Raw genomic sequence first — 17,683 nt, 5'->3', positions numbered from 1 at the left:
CTGTAACTGAGCACGTTGTTGATGAGGAACTTTTTGAAATAGTCCTTAAAAATGTTTCTTCTATGCTACAAGCCTGCTGAAGCAATGCTCAACATTGACTATGCTGGCCTGTAGCCATCTCTCTATGTCACACATATCCTCTCACTTTCCATCTCTCTCAAAAACAAACCCACACAATCCAATTTCCACAGCACACCATCACATCACCACACAATCTTGAACAGCTAAATGAGCAAGTACTGTAGCAGACAGACTGGCAGGCCTGCTCTAAAAATGAAGGGTAATCCTTGTTGTCCAATTCTTTCTCATCTGCCCATGGTCGCTTGTCTCCTAAGCCACCATGTGAAGACAACATCTGCCTTGGGGTGAGACGTTGAGCAGCGTTTCTGCAGTCAGTCTGTGGAAGTTGTAATTAAAGAACTACTTTTAAAAAATCTGTGGCCTGCAATCTCCACAGTGCGTTTAGTCAGGCCTGGGCAACAGTGTGGGAGATCCAAGTTCTAGGCCATGCTCCCAGGTCTGCTCCTATTGTGATGCACGTGTGTGTCTATGTGCGTGTGTGCAAATGTTTGTACAAATTCTGTCTGCCTGAGTTCACATTGCTGTGGATGCACGTGTTTGATTTTGCTTGTGAAGATTTAAGCGTAGTAAGGCTAAGTGATTTTCACTTCACAGCAAATTGTGATATTGCATGCCTACTTGAAAATTTTGAACAGTAAGTCTAGCCCATTGTGTTGCCCAATATCACAAACAGTGTCTCTAAGGGCTTTACTGGTACTGACTGTTTCTAAAACTGGTCTAGTCAAACTATGTGGGAGAAAAAAAAGGCTAGAGTTGCTTTGCACTTGAGTGCCAAATGTTTGTTCAACAACAAGTGTTCCAGACCCAGCCCATTGCTCTATTGAGAGACAAGGAAAAACTCTGAAAATAAAATGTAAGGGTGAAATAAGGAGCAGAAGAAAATTTGACAATTCAAAGAGTGATTCCCTTTTTTGTTTTTCTGGAATGAAACTTGGGAATTGACTTGGACATGTCAATCTTGATCTATGATTTCAGCTGTTATTTGCTTGATTTGGCTTTGGAATTATTGCTTTTTTTGTGATACATATGGCAGTGTCTGGGTGAACTATCTCATTTGTGGCTTTTTTGCCTCCAGTTATGGGGTTCTGCTCTGGGAGCTGCTAACAGGAGAGGCGCCCTACCGAGGGATTGATGGACTCGCCGTCGCCTATGGAGTCGCTGTCAACAAACTCACTCTGCCCATCCCTTCCACGTGCCCTGAACCCTTTGCTCAGCTCATGTCAGGTAGGACATACATGTGTGTGTGTGTGTGTGCATTGCAGTGTTTGGATAGTAGAAATCTGGATGGTAGAAGTGAAGTGTAGCTTATCACAGTGGGAGAAAAGTAGTGTGTGACTTTCAATAAGAGGGTGTGTGACTGGTTTGAGACTGCCCTTGCGTGAGATCAATTTGGTGTCACAGGCATAGTCTCTTTCCATTTCCTCAAAGCTGGGGCGAAATTGAAACAAAATCCTGTCTGTTGTTATAAACACAGCCAAATTGAGGAAGTGCTTTTTATGAGAGTTGCCTTGAGCAATGTGTACCCAGTCTAATGTTCTCTGCTCATGTAATCATGGTTCTTGCTAACATGTTACCAGCCTGCTTAGGGTGTTATTTCCTCAGTCCTTTACAGACTGTTGACAAATTTCAAAAGCAGCAGACATTAGTTTTTTGCATTCGTCCTTCTCTGTGTCTTTTAAAACAAAGATCACAGCACAAACCAGCCTAATGAATTCATTACTGAATTTTTTTTTTTGTATATTTTTTTATTAGCATTCGACATACAGTTATGGGACATTTCTGAGATCGTTTTTTATACAGAAAGAGTGGGAAAAGGAGGGAGAGATAGAGAAAAGGAAAGAAGGTTGTATAATTATTATTATTGTCGTTGTTTGGTTTGTTTTATTGTTGTATTGGATTTCCTTTTGATCTGCTTGTAATGCCTGCAGTGTTGTAGAAAATCATGCAAAATGCCCTGTGGCGAGTTGACGTAACACTGAATAATTGATTGTTTATCCCTGGATTGTATTATCACAAGTGTCTGAAGTCTATAAATATCATACTCTTTGCTAATGTATTGTATTGAAATGTATATAATTATGTATGATATTTCACATGATTGAGACTTACTTTGCAAATTCCTTTATATTCAGGACGTTTATATTTCAACCTAAATGTCTCAGGTCGCCCAGGTCAAGACATTAAACTGTGCTGGAAATAAGTGCATTTGTTTATTTAATATAGCATGGATTCTAGTATGTGACAGTGTCTCTGTATGACAGCATGCTGGGACCAGGATCCCCACCGCAGACCCAACTTTGGCTCCATTCTATCCCAGCTCACAGCCCTGGAGCAGCAAGTGAAGGAAGAGATGCCACAGGACTCCTTCCACTCCCTCCAGGAGGACTGGAAACTGGAGATACAGGGCATGTTTGATGAGCTTAGGGCTAAAGAGAAGGTAAATCATCCCTTGCTTTGCTGACGAAACCACTTGTGCATTTCTATCACACATTACAGAGTCAATCGTGGTCCACCTGGATATCAGATTAAATAAAAAAATGTAGGTCTTTCCTTTGTCAGACATGCTGATCTTCCACAATTTACACAGGAAAACATATGCTTCTGTGTCTTTCCCTCTACAGGAGCTGCGATGCCGAGAGGAGGAGCTGAAGCGAGCAGCACTAGAGCAGAAGTCCCATGAAGAGTTCCTGCGGCAGCGGGAGCAGCAGCTGGCCCAATGGGAGCAGGATGTTTTTGAACGTGAACTCAGCCTCCTCATCCTCCACTTGAACCAGAACCAGGAGAAGCCCAATGTGAAGAAAAGGAAGGGCACGTTCAAGAAGCACAAACTAAAGTGCAAGAATGGCGAGAAGATCAGCATGCCCCAAGGTGTGTGTTAGTGTTTTAAAAAAATGTGTGCTGTTCTCAACTCAACTATTAGATTAAATAGTCTCCTAAATTAAACAAAAACATGTAAATCTGAATACTATTTTCCATTTATGGTCATCCTTTACTGCATGAATCATATCAGATGTAGCCGTTGGTTCACTGACTGTTAGTTCCCAATGCTGAACTCCCTTTTTTTTCTCATTTACTTGAGAAACCTCTTTCACCTTTCATACACAGCCAGCTGCTCTTTATTTTCTTATGTAGCCCAGATTGTCAAACGCCCATAGAGGCTGCCACAGGTCACATCCCAGTTGCCAGTGTCTTTTGCTGGATGTGTGTGCATGTAGGCGTGTATTTTGGGCTGAGCAGGCATGTGCAAATGCTCTGTGCGCGCGTTGTGGTTAGCCTTTTCCCAGCAGCAGTAGGGCGGTGATGTAGTGGTGATGGGAGGGGGGAGTGAGTCAACCACGCCTTGACACTTCCTGTCCATAGATACACTGCTGGTTGGCCCCTGTCTTTCTCTGTTTGTCTCTTTGTTTCTCTCGTTCTCCCTTTTTCTACCTCTCCTCTCCCCTCCAGCTACCCAGCTTTTCCTTTTTTTTAATCCTTTATCCTTATCCTATCCGTTTAACCTTATTTGCCTGATAGGCTTAAACCCTTTTTCTGTCCACTCTCGTTTCTTATCGTGTTAACTGTTTCCTTTGGACTTGAACTCAAAACGTTTGGTTCTTAGGCTTTGCAGTTGTTTTGTTTATATTGTTGTGTATATTAAATGCTTTCATTGTATATTAATGCCAAAGTTTAAAATTTGATACATACACTTGTATTTGATCCAGTGGAGTCTATCCTCCAATTTTGGCCCATCGTCTCCTTCCCTGTTGCAAGAACACAAACCACCTTTCCTTAAAAAGAAAAAGCCATTTGTTGAGAAATATTGTCATCTACTGGAATGATATTCAAGCAGTTTTATTTCTTGAATACCGTTTGTTCAGGGCCAGTGTATAATACTTATCTTCCATCTTCTGCTTCTGTGCTGCAGATTTCATCCATAAGATCACAGTGCAGGCATCCCCAGGCCTGGAGAAGAGGAAGAACTCTCCAGATTTGGGCTCTGGCTCCTCACCCTCTTTCGGCCCACGATTCCGAGCAATCCAACGTGAGTGCGGTCCTTTCCTTAACAAATGAATGGTATTGTATGTGATGGCCACCTCTCTCCTTATCCTTCCTGGCTGATTCTTCGCAAGTTTTGTGTTCTGCTAGTATCCTTGTCACTATTGGTAGCATGAGGCGGTACCTGCAGCCCAAGGTGCACAGGCAATCAGGTAATCAGGTTTTACAGGTAGTACACAGGGAGAGCTGAATTATCCTATGCTCCCCCATGATGTTGATGGAGGAGTAGAGCAGTCCATCCTAGCTCCTCTTGTATTTCAATTACTGAAGGAACTGTTAAACCCTTCTGGCCCGAATGACCCCAATGACTCCTCAGCAGCAGGAACAGCTGCACCACCAGTAACCCAAAAGAAGATCATGTTAGAGACTCTAGAAATTAAAAGATAGCCTAAACCAACGTAACCAGTTACCCCAATTCACTGCAACTGCATAGCTGGAGGTAGCAGCAAGTAATCTTGTAGTCACACACTTCCACACACTGTTCAACTAGAGATATCCTTCTTTCATGTGATTTCAACCACCCACTATTCTTTTTCTTTTCCCTCTCTGTCTGATATCTCTCTCTCTCTCTCTCTCTCTCTTGCTCTCTCTCTGTGACTTGACACACACACGCATATTGCCTTTTCAATATTGTGTTCCAGTCCACATTTTATATGACTTCCTCTCAGCAGCTCAGCTTTTTTTTTCCACTGCAGCGTTGCTCTCAATGTCTGCAGTTGCTTGTCTCGTACAGCAGAGGGAATCATTGAGATGTATATTTCAGGCAGATAGGCATTACAGTTTTATATGCATATAGTGACTATAGTGCAGTTTGCAAAAATAAGCAAGGAGGAATTGATCACTTTTGGAGAAGATGGGGGGAAGGCTTAGGAAAAGAAATTGTAGCCAGTGTGTCTAAAGCATCATTCAAAACCCTAAAGGAAATGTGTGGTGTAGAAACAGGCAATAAAAGGGAATTTCCCAAACAATTATCACTTGGGGTTGACATAAAAGCACAAATGGTGATTAAACATTCCACAAGCAAATCCAAAACATTAATCAGGTTAATTTACTCATTAACTAGAGGGCTGGTTTCCTCCTCCTTCACAACAATTACAATGCCACAAGTGTCTGTCATTAAAATGTGGTTAGTGGATATTTATTCTTACATTCTTCTGAAGAATCGTGCCAGTCCTGCTTTCGTTCGCTATGTTGAAGTCTGGGGTTATAATGGTTTGCTCCGCCAGCTGGCTGTATTTCACAGATAGCTATCCTCATTTACTTTTTGTGTCTGTTGGGCCAGGATTAGATTTGGATCCCCCCATTTAAATGACTGTAATATAATACATATTATTTATAGTAGTTGTAGTAGTTGAGTTTAGATTTTAGTCAGCGGGGGAAAATGCCACAGGAAAAATGTTTTGATATGAGCAGGAATCATTTAAAATGTTGAAACCTTCAAAATGTGTTTTATCATGACATAATACCGTGAGCAGTGACAAAGGAAAAGGGCGTTTTCAGTCTGCTTTTGATAAAAGTGATCACTTACTGACACTGTATCACTTTCTTCTATGCTTGCTTTGAAAATGTGGAAAGAGCCAGAGAAAATAATACGGCTTCGATTGAGGGCAGGCCAGTGGAAATATGGTCAGTCTGAATGTTGGAAAATGTTATCCAATAACTTCAAAGGTTCCACATGATTATTTGCTGCATGTCACTCCACGCTTGTCCCTTCCTTTTGAATAACACACAAGGTGTAAGGTTGAGAACTTTCCATGAAGGGTGTGATGGCAAGGTGTTGCAGCAGGATTCGGAAGCTCTGGATATCACTTGATTGAGACTGTCACTTTCACACACGGGTTACACAGCTTTCACCTGTGCTTTAGTGGGGACAGGATTGTATGCCTTGAGAAACATCACACCAACGTATCATCTTTAAAAATAGCTGTAAATATTTCAGAATTACAGCAAGACAATGTGTGTACTGATATTAATCTCACTCTTTATTCTCTGCAGTCAGCCCTGGTGACAACAGCAGGACATTCGGTCTGAGCCCAGTGTGGCCCCTAGAGACGCCTTCCCTTAAACAAGCCAATGGAGAACTAAGGTTTGGTCCTCACTGGAGGCCCCAGAGCCCCAAAAGCCCCAAGAGCCCCAAAGTTCTGCGCCTTAGTCCACAGGAAAACAGGTAGGAGGATGCACCGAAACATCCACCTTATCACCCATTTCTTTTGTAAATGTCAATGTATAGCCAAAATGTTGTCTTGTCCCTTTTGGCAACTATCACTATCGTTCTGATGTCAAATTTTGCAGTCTGTCCATGAGAGCCAAGCTTCTGGAGTCAGACAGCAATGAGAACAGAGAATTCAAGGATGACTTTGAGGAATACAGACCATCTCTACCGAACCTTCCCCTTTCCCAGAATGGTAACCAATGGCCCACATCATCCACCCCACCACCAGCCACATACCTTCCATCAGCCAGTTACTGATTATATTCTATTAAGAATTCTATTTATAATTCACACTGATGCCAGTGTGAATTATAAATAGAATGCAAATTAATAATACATTTTACATGTATTCCTTTTATGTCTCTTTTCCCTTAAAACTAAAGTATTTAATGTCTTTGCAGGCTCTTCTGTGAAGGACAGCCTGCAGCTTCCTCTACCTCAGGGAGACTCAGGAAGTGAGGAAGGAGGTTACTCCCCAGCTGGCTCCCCCAGGCCTGAGAGGGGTTCCCTCGCTGGCCAGATCAAGAGCACTCACCGGGCCCTACTGGGAGGTGGTTCCCTACTGGCCTCCATAGGACTAGGTCGCTGCCTGGATTTCCCCCCCAGGGTGCCCCCTCGAACTAACCTTCCATCCTTAGAGGACCATAATCATACTCCATCAGTACCAGAGATCACACCTTCAAAGCCTCTTGCTTCAGACCCCCCCATAGTAAATGATCTCATCACCTTTTCCACTTCTGAGCCACTCCCCAGGTCTCTCTTGGAGTTACTTCTACAGCACAAAGTTGTGAAGCCTTTGCCTCTAACACCACCCCCACCTAACCCTCGTGAGAGGACTAGCCACCGGGCACTGCAGACTCCATGTAGCCCGCAGAGCCAGAGGAGCCCCCAGCGTCATAGTAGGGCTAGCCCAGGGGATTGGGCCCCAGCAAATGGAGAGCTGGGCTGTGAGGCCTGGGACCACAGAGTTGACAGCAGGAGGCAATCCAGCCAAGGCCTGCATGCTTCTCAGCTGGGTCAGTCTATTACCAGTTTTACAATTTAATCAATACATTCCACACATCATATTTGTATTTCTTAAACACTGTGTGTCTCATATATCACTGTGCCTTATTATTGTGCCTTTTTAGTAAGATTTTTCTGACACATGAGAGGTTCAATAAGTAACTTCACTGGGCTTGTCTGTCTTCTGCAAATGGTTTGGGTGTTTGGGTGCATGGGTGCTTCGGTCAACCAAAAAAATCTCCAGAATGCTACAACGTACTGAAAAACAATGACCTAGTTCAGGTGTAAATGAAAGTCATGACATTTAAGTGTGCGTTTCAGAGAAGTGAAAGACAGGTTTATTTAAATGTTTAATATATATGTTTTTTGTCATTGCTTCCAGTTCTGGACTTGCCATTGTGCCAAGACACACAGGACTTTGATGACAAGCCTGTTTCCCTCCACCCTGGTGCTGGCCTCTGCAGCCCCAAAACCCGCTGTCTGGAGGTCAGCGTCATACCCCGGCCACGTCCCTCCCCCATTCGACAACGCATCGATCCATGGAGCTTTATTTCAGCAGGGGGTGGGAATTTAAGTGGTTGCTGCAGCCCAAATCGCTCAGACCACCACCCTCTGGGCTACCAACCCTCCCCTACCAACCCTTTTACCAACTGTGACCCCTTCCCCTCACCTGACTGTGACCCCTTTACCCTCAAGGCTGACCCGTCAAGCAGCTTGGATAGGGCCTCAGCCTTTGACCCCTTCTCAACACCCTTTCACACTTCTCGATCTGCCCCATGTTCCACCAATGGTTCGCCCACACTGCCCACATTTCGCATCGCACCCCTTAATCCAGCCGATTCACCTCTTATCGACCTGGGCTGGGCAGCATGCAGCAAGCCTCTGGATGGCACCAAAGAGAGGGCTCACCCTCGCAGGACACTGGGGCTGAAGCCCTTTAGATCTCCGACACAACTCAGAGATGACAGGTTCTGAGCCTGGCCTATGTAAGTAATAACAACAGTTTTTATCACAGTAATACAGTCAAAGACCATGTGCACTATTATTTTCTCTTTTAGCAGGATTTGGTATCAAAAACAAAAGTATAGACCCCCACCATTTGGCCCACTGAGAAAGGTTTTCCCAAGGCGAGCCGGGGGGCCCAACAATTGTGAGTCATGTTGTGGATATATGTGCCAACTGCTGTTTTGGAAACCGGGACGCCAGTGAAAGGTTGTACTTTGGATTGTAGGATAGTTGCCTGTGAACCAGAAGGTGGCATTTCCCCCCCTATCTCCTTTTTTTCTGTCCTTTTGAGTAATCAGAACAGAGATCAGTAGTCCCATATTCAGATTCTATCAGACTTCTCATATCACCTGCTTTCACCTCTGAGCTTTGAAGCATTGTGACATAGAGGTGGAAAATGTGACTTCATCTGCATCTACCTCTCTGCAGACTGAATGCATTCTGGACAATGGAAAGTTGGAGTGCCTTATTTCATGAAGTGTTTCTAATATACTGTATATCTTTTCAAGTTCCTTGAATTTTTAAACTGATGAGCAGGGAAGATCCTATGAATTTGGTTTAAATTTGCAGCACATCCTCTCATTGCTGTCAAAGAAAATGTCTGTGTGTGTGTTGTTAATGAAGGCTTACAATGTTTTTACAAACAGTGTCTGTCTGTTGCATAATGGAAGAAGGCACTCAGAAAGCCACTCAAAAAATCCATGACAAACACTCAAATCACTGTGTGGGAAATACCAGGTATTGGACTGATCATATGACAAACAATAGGGGAGCCCTCTGCATATGCCAAAGAATGCACTGTTTTTTACCTTCATATCATGCCAGATGGGTGGCGTGTTCCACACTTGACAGCACTGTGAGTGCCAGAAAGCTGAAGCAGCATTTTTAAAAGTAATTGCGAAGTATCCGACCTGGCTCCAAAGTCAGCTAAATTCGGCATTCTTCCACACAGCCGTTAACACTGCACACTTGAAGCAAGACAACACTCTTCTTCCATTTGTCAACTTTATTTTAGCTGGTGCTTTACCAACATCCGACTTCCCATAACTCTTGATCCGATTTGACTAGGCTCAATGTGTTCTCAGGGGATGTTTTTATGGATTTTAAAACTTTTGGAAACTGAGGGGTAGTCTCGCTTTGCGAAGATATAGGAAGAGGTCTCCTATGCTCTTGTCTCTTTTACATTTTAACAGTGTTCTAACATATGATAGGGCTCTAAGGTTATAGATATTCCATTTTCCTGTAAGAGTCGGGATTGACCAGAATTGCATCGTAGCCACTATTAAAAAATGCTCTCTCAAGGCTTCTACAGACAGATTTGTACAGTGAATGGTGATGAAATCCTACATTGCAATCCACAAATGATTAAATACTCTTGTAACCAAATATGGTCAGCAACAAAATTTGTGATGGCTGCTATGACCCATGTCTGTAAACCAGAGCTGATGGATGACAAGTTGACACATTTCTGTCTGCATTGTTTGAAGCGCTATGAAGTACAAATACTGATGGGGTTCACCAGTGAGGACATGTGATGTTAACAGGTTTGTTGTGATGAAGAGTGTAAAAAGCCTCCATAGAGGATAAAGCTTTAATCCTATTGATGAACACAGAAGGCAGGTAGTTGGTACACTTAGGTGCATGTCAAAATCTAATTAAAGCTATAAGTCAATTCTGTCAAATGTCGTGTAAACATCATCATCTGAGTGCAACTTCAGTATATTGCCTTGTGCAGATTTCACTAATACCTTGATTTCAAATTGATTTATTCAAGTATTTTTACTCAAACACTCAATTGGCTTTCAGTTGGCACACTTGACGTGTTTCTGTACATTCCTATTAATTTTGTCCTTTTACACATATCAACATCAAGAGTTCACTTGAAATTAAACTTGAATCATGCGCTTTATTGTTTGTTTTCGTTACACCTTAGTGTCTCTGTTTATTGGCTACCGGTTGTCTAGCTTATGACAACCTTGCAGAGACACAGTGTTAATAAGGACACCTGAGAGAGTTTGACAGGATCTCTGAAATGCAGTCATTCACCCATTTGCTTCTATTGCCAATAATTTTCCCGAAGTCGTTCTATATTGACCCAATCTACCACCGTCTACCCTGCTGGACATAAGGAATGTGGTTATGTGTTTTTTCTTTTACCAACTAGGAGGTCTCTCTCAAAGTCTCTCTTTATCCTAGCCGCCCTTTATTGCCTCCTTTCTACTTAAAAGAAACTGAAGACCTTGGTCTTGTATAATATAATGCCAACTATATATCCAATGTTCTACTGCCGCTTGACGCCACCCACCTTAAGGCATTGGTTGTGCTTTTTTTCAAGCAGACATGTTGCAGCATTGATGCTGCCAGTATTACTGCAAATCAGTGTCATGTGCATAAAGAAACAGGGCGGACGAAAGAAGACCGATGTCTAGTTACTGGTGTCCAAACCAAAGACGCTTTGTAGCAGAAGACTGGAAGAAGAAATGATTTGATGATCTTTGAGTTCAACATCATGCCATTACCTCTAATCAGGGAATTGCAAACGGTCAACACACTTTGTATAACAGCTAATGAGATGTCACAATGGAGAAATCTCTGTGTTGCGCTGACCCTCATTATAAAAAGAGACTACTTGTGACTTCAGAGCCCGGAACCGAACAAGGCGGTGATTTTCTCGTGTTTGTGATGGAGTTTACAGGGACATGCTCACATCTTCTTGGTTAGACTCACGTTTGGCTTTTTGATGCAAGCACACCAAAATCAAAGAGAAGATGATAGTAGTGGTCCTTCATTTTCCCACACAATTTCTCTTTTGTTGAAGCAGATACAGACATCTTCTTCCAATCAGAAATTGAGCTAGCTGCTGATTCTAGAATAAACAATTTGCTCTGCTAAATTGGAAGAACAGGTAAAATAGTGGTGCACACATTTTTACCTATTACACTGAAATGTATCATGGGAAAGAGATTAAGTTCAGTAATCACACATGTTCTCTAAACAACTATGTTTTGCACAGTGACATTTACATTTAGTGTGAGCAGAGTCGACCATAGCTGGATTTCAGTTGTGCTTTTGTCCATTTTGATAATTCAGTAATTTAAATAGCTACACAATATGGAGGGAAAGTGTGACAACAATAAATTGCACATTAAGCACTAGAACCTTGTTGTTTTTGGAGTCTAATTGGACCAGGAGCCTTTTGAACACGCTCCAGATTTCAAACACCATAATCAGAGTAAAATCGGCATAAATAAATTAATGGAGATTATGTGATTGTAACTTTATTGCTCAAGCATGTAAACATCTACTGTCATATAATTGGTGTAATCAAACTCGTGTTTATGTGTGTATTTGGTAAAAGAGAGAATCTTATTGATACATTTTACCAAAAGAAAGAGATCTGCACAGTTTTTGGCTATTGAAATATTATTTATAGAGGCAGCATTTTGCCCAGCAACTTCTTCATCTGGCCCCTAAACCCCACTTTTTTTTTTTGCTCCCTATTGTTCCTCTCATTCATGGTTGCTGAGAAGAATTCAACAAGGGTGAGGCATATCAAAGATAATGCAGAATCCTTGTGTATATATACATACATTCCATTTATTTTTGATATAATCTTACATGGACATGTCAGTAAATCATTTGACTTTCACCTCGTATACCCTTGCTTCCATGTCTTGCTCGAGTGTAGTTAACTGGAAATTACCAATGTACCTGTTAGCAGCCTTGTTTCAGTTTCTCATCGTGACTTTCTAGAGATAAATGATTCCTTTTCTGGATATTAAAGTGGAATCATGCCTGCCATGCTGTTGTTTGGCACTAACAGCCAGTCCAAATGATCAAATGTGATCTTTCTTTGACTAAAGGAATTGCACATCCCAATAGGCATGTGGACAAAAGCTTTGTCAGCTGGAAGAGCTGCTAGGTTCATAAGATGACACTCGCAAAGTGTTCCTATTATTATTTCTAATTCTTTTCACTCTGTGTTACAAAGGTCACCACCTGCCGTCTTCACATTTATGAAAACATTTAAAAAATATTTAATAATGGGAGCCATGAAAGGAGGAGCGATTTGTTTCCAAGACCACAGTGGCAGCTCTGTTTAGAAACACAAACCTGGATTTTATCTGTGAGTTTATTTAGTCCAAGGTCCACTCCACGCCACATGGCCACCATAGCAATTATTATTGTTCTGCCAAGCAATTGACACTCGATTACATTCTGTGCTTTATGGCATAGAAGCTGTTAAGTCTGTAAATTGTATTTTTATGGAGTTGAATAAAGTGTGTGTTGCAAACCAACTGATTCAGCATAGAACACTTGTGTCTCAAATAGAATCCAGCATAGAGATTGCAAAATGGTTAACTGTCTTAGCTCAGCAATGCTCATCTTTAGGGCTCCTGGTGGTCCATAATTAATCGAAATCACACCGTGACATACTAACACTCATTACTCAGTCACTGACTAATTCCAGAGAAGGGTATTTGACTGAGACTGAGTGTATTAACCTACAGGCGGTCTCTTCCATGTGCTCATGCTTGCTCTGTAATAACAACTCTACCATACAACAGACAATTTTAAATGGTTATGGATGGTACAAATCCCGATGACTCTGCTCAAATAGCTTTCTCCTATATAACACACACACTTTCACTGTACTGTAAAAGTCTTTCTTAATGACAGTTTTATACAAGCCAACATTCATATAGGGGGACAAAATGTGGATAGGATTATTTATAAATGGCCATCTTTTTACACACTGGACTAAAGTACTTTTATTTTAAGATGACCAGGGACACAATCTACATTGGGATGATGGATCTATTGCTTTGTATTTTCGAGGTTTTCACTGGAGTATTTAAGATGTATGGGTGCTTCACGTGGGGCAGAATAACTTCACGTTCCTGTTCTGTATCTGAACATATATTCAAGCCCCAGTGTTTGCATGTAGCAGCCAATGCCTGGCAGATGGTGAAATCTGGTCCAGTATGTGCATTCTAGGAAAATACCAAACCTTAAGTCATATCTGATGCTACCTTGGGGCACCCATACTGAGATTTTATGTGCATTAAACTGCTATCTACTTTGATATAGAAGACGCCTTTGTCACTACTTTAAGATAGTTGACAAGGTTGACCTACCCATCTATGTTTTTGTTTTGTAATTGTTCTAGATTCATTGCCATGTCTGCTTTGTTATGCTTTGGCAATGTTATAACACACAGAACTGTCTCTGCTCATGCGAGTTAAGAGTGTACTGGTGGGCTGACTTTATTATTACATTTTTATTATTATCTCGCACTGGGCTGGGCCTAATAAACTGTTTTTATTGTTGTCAAGAGGATTATTCCTGTATACAGTATGTAAACATTTTTTGCTTCCTCTTGACTATTATGAGTTTTAACCTGTGGAACAAAACAAAGGACAAAAGAGATGAGACCAAATAAAATGTTACACTCATGACACTGATGTTGATTTTTGTTCTTAGTTATTTTATAATTTGTTAACTACCACTACTACTACTACTCGCTGTATGTGTGTGTTTGGAAATGGTAGAAGAACACAATGACACAGTATTTACTGTGGGCAATAATACATCTGGAATATTTAAAAGAACAACCAAGACTTAATTTTCTACACCAAAACAGACCTTAACACAGGTTTCTCCCTTTTTATTTTGTGCCACGGACATACATCTCTCCCTCTTCCCAAACACTAGGAGTGCTTGCCTCCCACTCTCCACAGGGTATCTCTGACAATGTTGTAAATTTACAACATTTGCTCAGCAAACCTGCCATCATTGCCCTCATCGATCCTTAGGAGTAATAATCCTCACAGGGTCAACTGAGAAAGAGAGAGAGCTACCAACGCCCCTTTGAGTCTATTGGTGGTCAGAGAACATAATTTCAGGAACACAGGTTTTGAGATCTCTGCACCAAGAGTTGGTGTCACCTAGCTCGGCTTAGTAGGAAATTCAGGCGGCTTGATAACTTCACAACAGTGTAATATTTCAGATTAATTAATTCGATCAATCTGAATGACATCAGCCATCATTTTAAGATGCCTTAAATTCCATTACATTTCATGTGTTAATTCTGCTACACCTTCATTTCATAATTTCATTCAGTTGCTAGTCTTTTTATTTAGTAGTAAACGTTTTATACAATTTATTGGTAATGGTTTGTCATTGTCAGCAGAGTACAAAGGGTCAATGTCACAGAAAGTTCAATACTTCCGATCCTCTTGATTGAATAGAATAGAATAGGGTTCGATTAATTTCCTCCCAAATTAATCAATTCATTGTTATTTCTCCGTCACACATAAAGCAAAGTTCCCCCAAGCAACTTGGCGCCAGCGGCAAGGAAAAAAGCCCCTTTAACAGAAAGAAACCTCAAGCAGAACTGAGCTCTTGGTGGGCGGCCATCTGCCTTGACCGGTTGGGCTTGCTGGCGATGTTAGAATGAGAAGCCCCTCTGCTGTGATTACTCACACTCCAAGGGCAGGTATCTGATCCAGCTTTTCTTGCCAAGATGCTCAGTAGGTGGACCATGCATTTTGTCTAATTACACGTCCCTTCTCCTTTCACAAGATCCGTCACAGGGTTTTAACTAATTGACAGTACCTCTTAGGCATGACATAAATGGAGCCTCAATTTACAAGTCAAATATGCATAAGGAGTATTGTGAGAATGGAAAAGGAGCCCGGCAGAGCTGCAAATGCAGCAGGAAAGAGTTGGGGATGGGGCCTGAATAAAATAACTGGAAACAGAATGGTGAGTGGTGGCTGAAAGTGGGGCATGGAGAAATGTTGAAATTTCTGTGTGTGTGTGTGTGTGTGCATGTCTGTTAATGTGTGTTGGCTATCAGTGTGGACACAGAGGCGTTGATTCATGCAAAGTTAATATGTGCAGGCACAAATGTATATGATTTACATTAGGCAAACAAGTGTACCCATCAGTGTGTGTGTGTATGTAATACATGGTGTGCGTGTGTGCGTGCGTGCGTGTGTGTGTTGCATTCGTGAGTACAACAAAGTGGCTGTCACTGCAGAGAAGAAGCCAGTGTGCAGGGCAGAGAAGAGGATGATGGATGAACAGGTAGCTGCCTCCAAACCTCCACTACTGGAATGAAGCCTTACAAATACATCACACTACCATTCTGACAAAGCAGATTACATTGTCTGACACACACTCACACACAAACAATGTGTATGTATGCGAACAACGAGCAAGCTGAAGACCACAAGATGTGAGGGAGAGAGGAGGGAGGAGACAGACATGTAGTTAGATTGCAAAATCTCTCCGCTTGGAAGAGGCTTTTGTGCGTTGATGAATGTATATGTATGTGTGTATAATTTTTTTTCAAAGCTGCATCATCCCTTCCCTACTATTTTTGCCCAGTTACCATGGTAACTATCATCACTGTACTTGTGTCTGTCTGTTTATGTGTGTGTGTTGGGGGCGGGGGGTGATTTACAGATGTAATGTCAGAGTTTAACATTATTCATGGCCTCAGGTGTGTGAAACAAATCAAGGACACATAAAATGACTAGTTGCTCATTAGGGATATTCCAGATGGACTACCATTATGTAGAGACCACTAATTAAACTGCTGTGGCATTGAAGCACCAACCAGCTGACCTCACTCCAAAGACACTTCACAACTACCACACAAGCAGGATCCACTCATTACCAGCTTGTACTCTCTAAAGCAGGGGTCGCCAACACGTCGCTCGCAAAGCCTTCCGGAGTCGCTCGAAGAAAGGTTCAAAGAATACGTATATTTGGCAACACATCGTCACTTGGTAACGCTGTTTAAATTTCAATTTCAATTTTAACTTTTTACTCTTTTTAGTAATTGTTACTCTTTTCTGTACATTTACCCTTTTTAGTAACTTCTACTCTTTTCTGTACATTTACTCTTTTTGTAAGTTTGACTCTTTTCTGTACTTTTACTCCTCTTTGTAGTTTACTCTTTTCTGTACTTTTACTCTTTTTATTAACTTGACTCAAAAAAGTAACTTTACTCTAAAAAGTAACTACTCTAAAAAAGTAACTTGAGTCAACAAAGTAACTTTACTCTAAAAAGAAACTATACCCTAAAAAAGTAACTTTACTCTAAAAAGTAACTACTCTGAAAAGTAATATTACTCAAAAAAGTAACTTTACTCAAAAAAGTAACTTTACTCTGAAAAAGTAACTGAACTCAAAAAAGTAACTACTCTTAAAAGTAACTTTACTCAAAAAAGTTACTTTACTTTAAAAAAGTAACTTTACTCAAAAAAGTTACTTAACTTTTAAAAAAGTAACTTTACTCTGAAAAGTACCTTTACCGTTAAAAGTTACTTAACTTAAAACAGTAAAGTCACTAAAAAAAAGTACAGAAAAGAGTGAAGTTACTAAAAAGAGTAAAAGTACAAAAGAGTTCAAGTACAGAATAGAGTAAAAGTTCCAAAAAGAGTAAAGTTACAAAAAAGAGTTAAGTTACTAATAAGAGTAAAAGTACAGAAAAGAGTAAAAGTACTAAAAAGAGTAAAGTTACTAAAAAGAGTAAAGTTACAGAAAGGAGTAGTTACTAAAATAGTACAAGTACGAAAAAGAGTACAAACACAGAAAAGAGTAAAGTCACTAAAAAGAGTAAAAGTACAGAAAAGAGTAAAGTTACTAAAAAGAGTAAAAGTACAGAAAAGAGTTAAGTTACTAAAAAGAGTAAAAGTACAGAAAAGAGTAAAAGTACCTAAAAGAGTTAAGTTACTGAAAAGAGTAAAAGTATAGAAAAGAGTAGAGTTACGTAACAGAGTAAAAGTACACTAAAGAGTAAAGTTACAGAAAAGAGTAAAGTTACTAAAAAGAGTAAAGTTATTTAAAAGAGTAAAAGTACAGAAAAGAGTAAAGTTACTAAAAAGAGTAAAGTTATTTAAAAGAGTAAAAGTACAGAAAAGAGTAAAGTTACTAAAAAGAGTAAAAGTGCAGAAAAGAGTAAAGTTACAGTAAAGTTACTAAAAAGAGTTTAAGTTACTTAAAGAGTAATGTTACTTAAAAGAGTAAAGTCACTAAAAAGCTTGACACTGAAAATGTCTACAGAAAAAAATATGCTCATGTTGCTGAATTGAAGAGATTTTGATACCAAATGTGAGTGTTGGATATCAACATTTTGTAAATGTTCACACAAAAGATGCTTCTTCAGAGGGTTTGGGTGGAGAATAAGCCATGTGGATAAATGTCACTAATAATGTTCAACAGGAGTAGCTCCCGGACACTTTCATATTGTCAAAGTAGCTCTCGGAGGCAAAAAGTTTGGAGACCCCTGCTCTAAAGGCTAACAGGTGTGTACATGTGTGTATGTTA

General features: G+C 40.6%; 1 protein-coding gene across 1 annotated transcript in view; it reads left to right on the top strand.

The window, feature by feature from the left end:
- The window catches only part of LOC142993202 (mitogen-activated protein kinase kinase kinase 11), a 28,153-nt gene extending 14,353 nt beyond the window's left edge, over window positions 1–13,800 (top strand). The window contains exons 3-10 of the mRNA XM_076143907.1: window positions 1,157–1,305; window positions 2,343–2,518; window positions 2,703–2,949; window positions 3,989–4,105; window positions 6,115–6,286; window positions 6,412–6,524; window positions 6,733–7,347; window positions 7,719–13,800. Of these exons, the coding sequence (XP_076000022.1) occupies window positions 1,157–1,305; window positions 2,343–2,518; window positions 2,703–2,949; window positions 3,989–4,105; window positions 6,115–6,286; window positions 6,412–6,524; window positions 6,733–7,347; window positions 7,719–8,311 (2,182 nt within the window). The 3' untranslated portion in view covers window positions 8,312–13,800. The remainder of the gene's footprint in view (window positions 1–1,156; window positions 1,306–2,342; window positions 2,519–2,702; window positions 2,950–3,988; window positions 4,106–6,114; window positions 6,287–6,411; window positions 6,525–6,732; window positions 7,348–7,718) is intronic.
- The last annotated feature ends 3,883 nt before the right edge of the window (window positions 13,801–17,683 follow it).

This window comes from Genypterus blacodes, unplaced genomic scaffold (genome assembly GCF_046128005.1).
Source record: "Genypterus blacodes isolate CSIRO-AG114 ecotype Tasmania unplaced genomic scaffold, CSIRO-AGI_Gbla_v1 ptg000027l_1, whole genome shotgun sequence".
In the NCBI taxonomy this organism is placed as follows: Eukaryota; Metazoa; Chordata; class Actinopteri; order Ophidiiformes; family Ophidiidae; genus Genypterus; species Genypterus blacodes.
The sequence above is the reverse complement of the archived record's forward strand: the minus strand, read 5'-3'. Positions and strand labels throughout refer to the sequence as shown.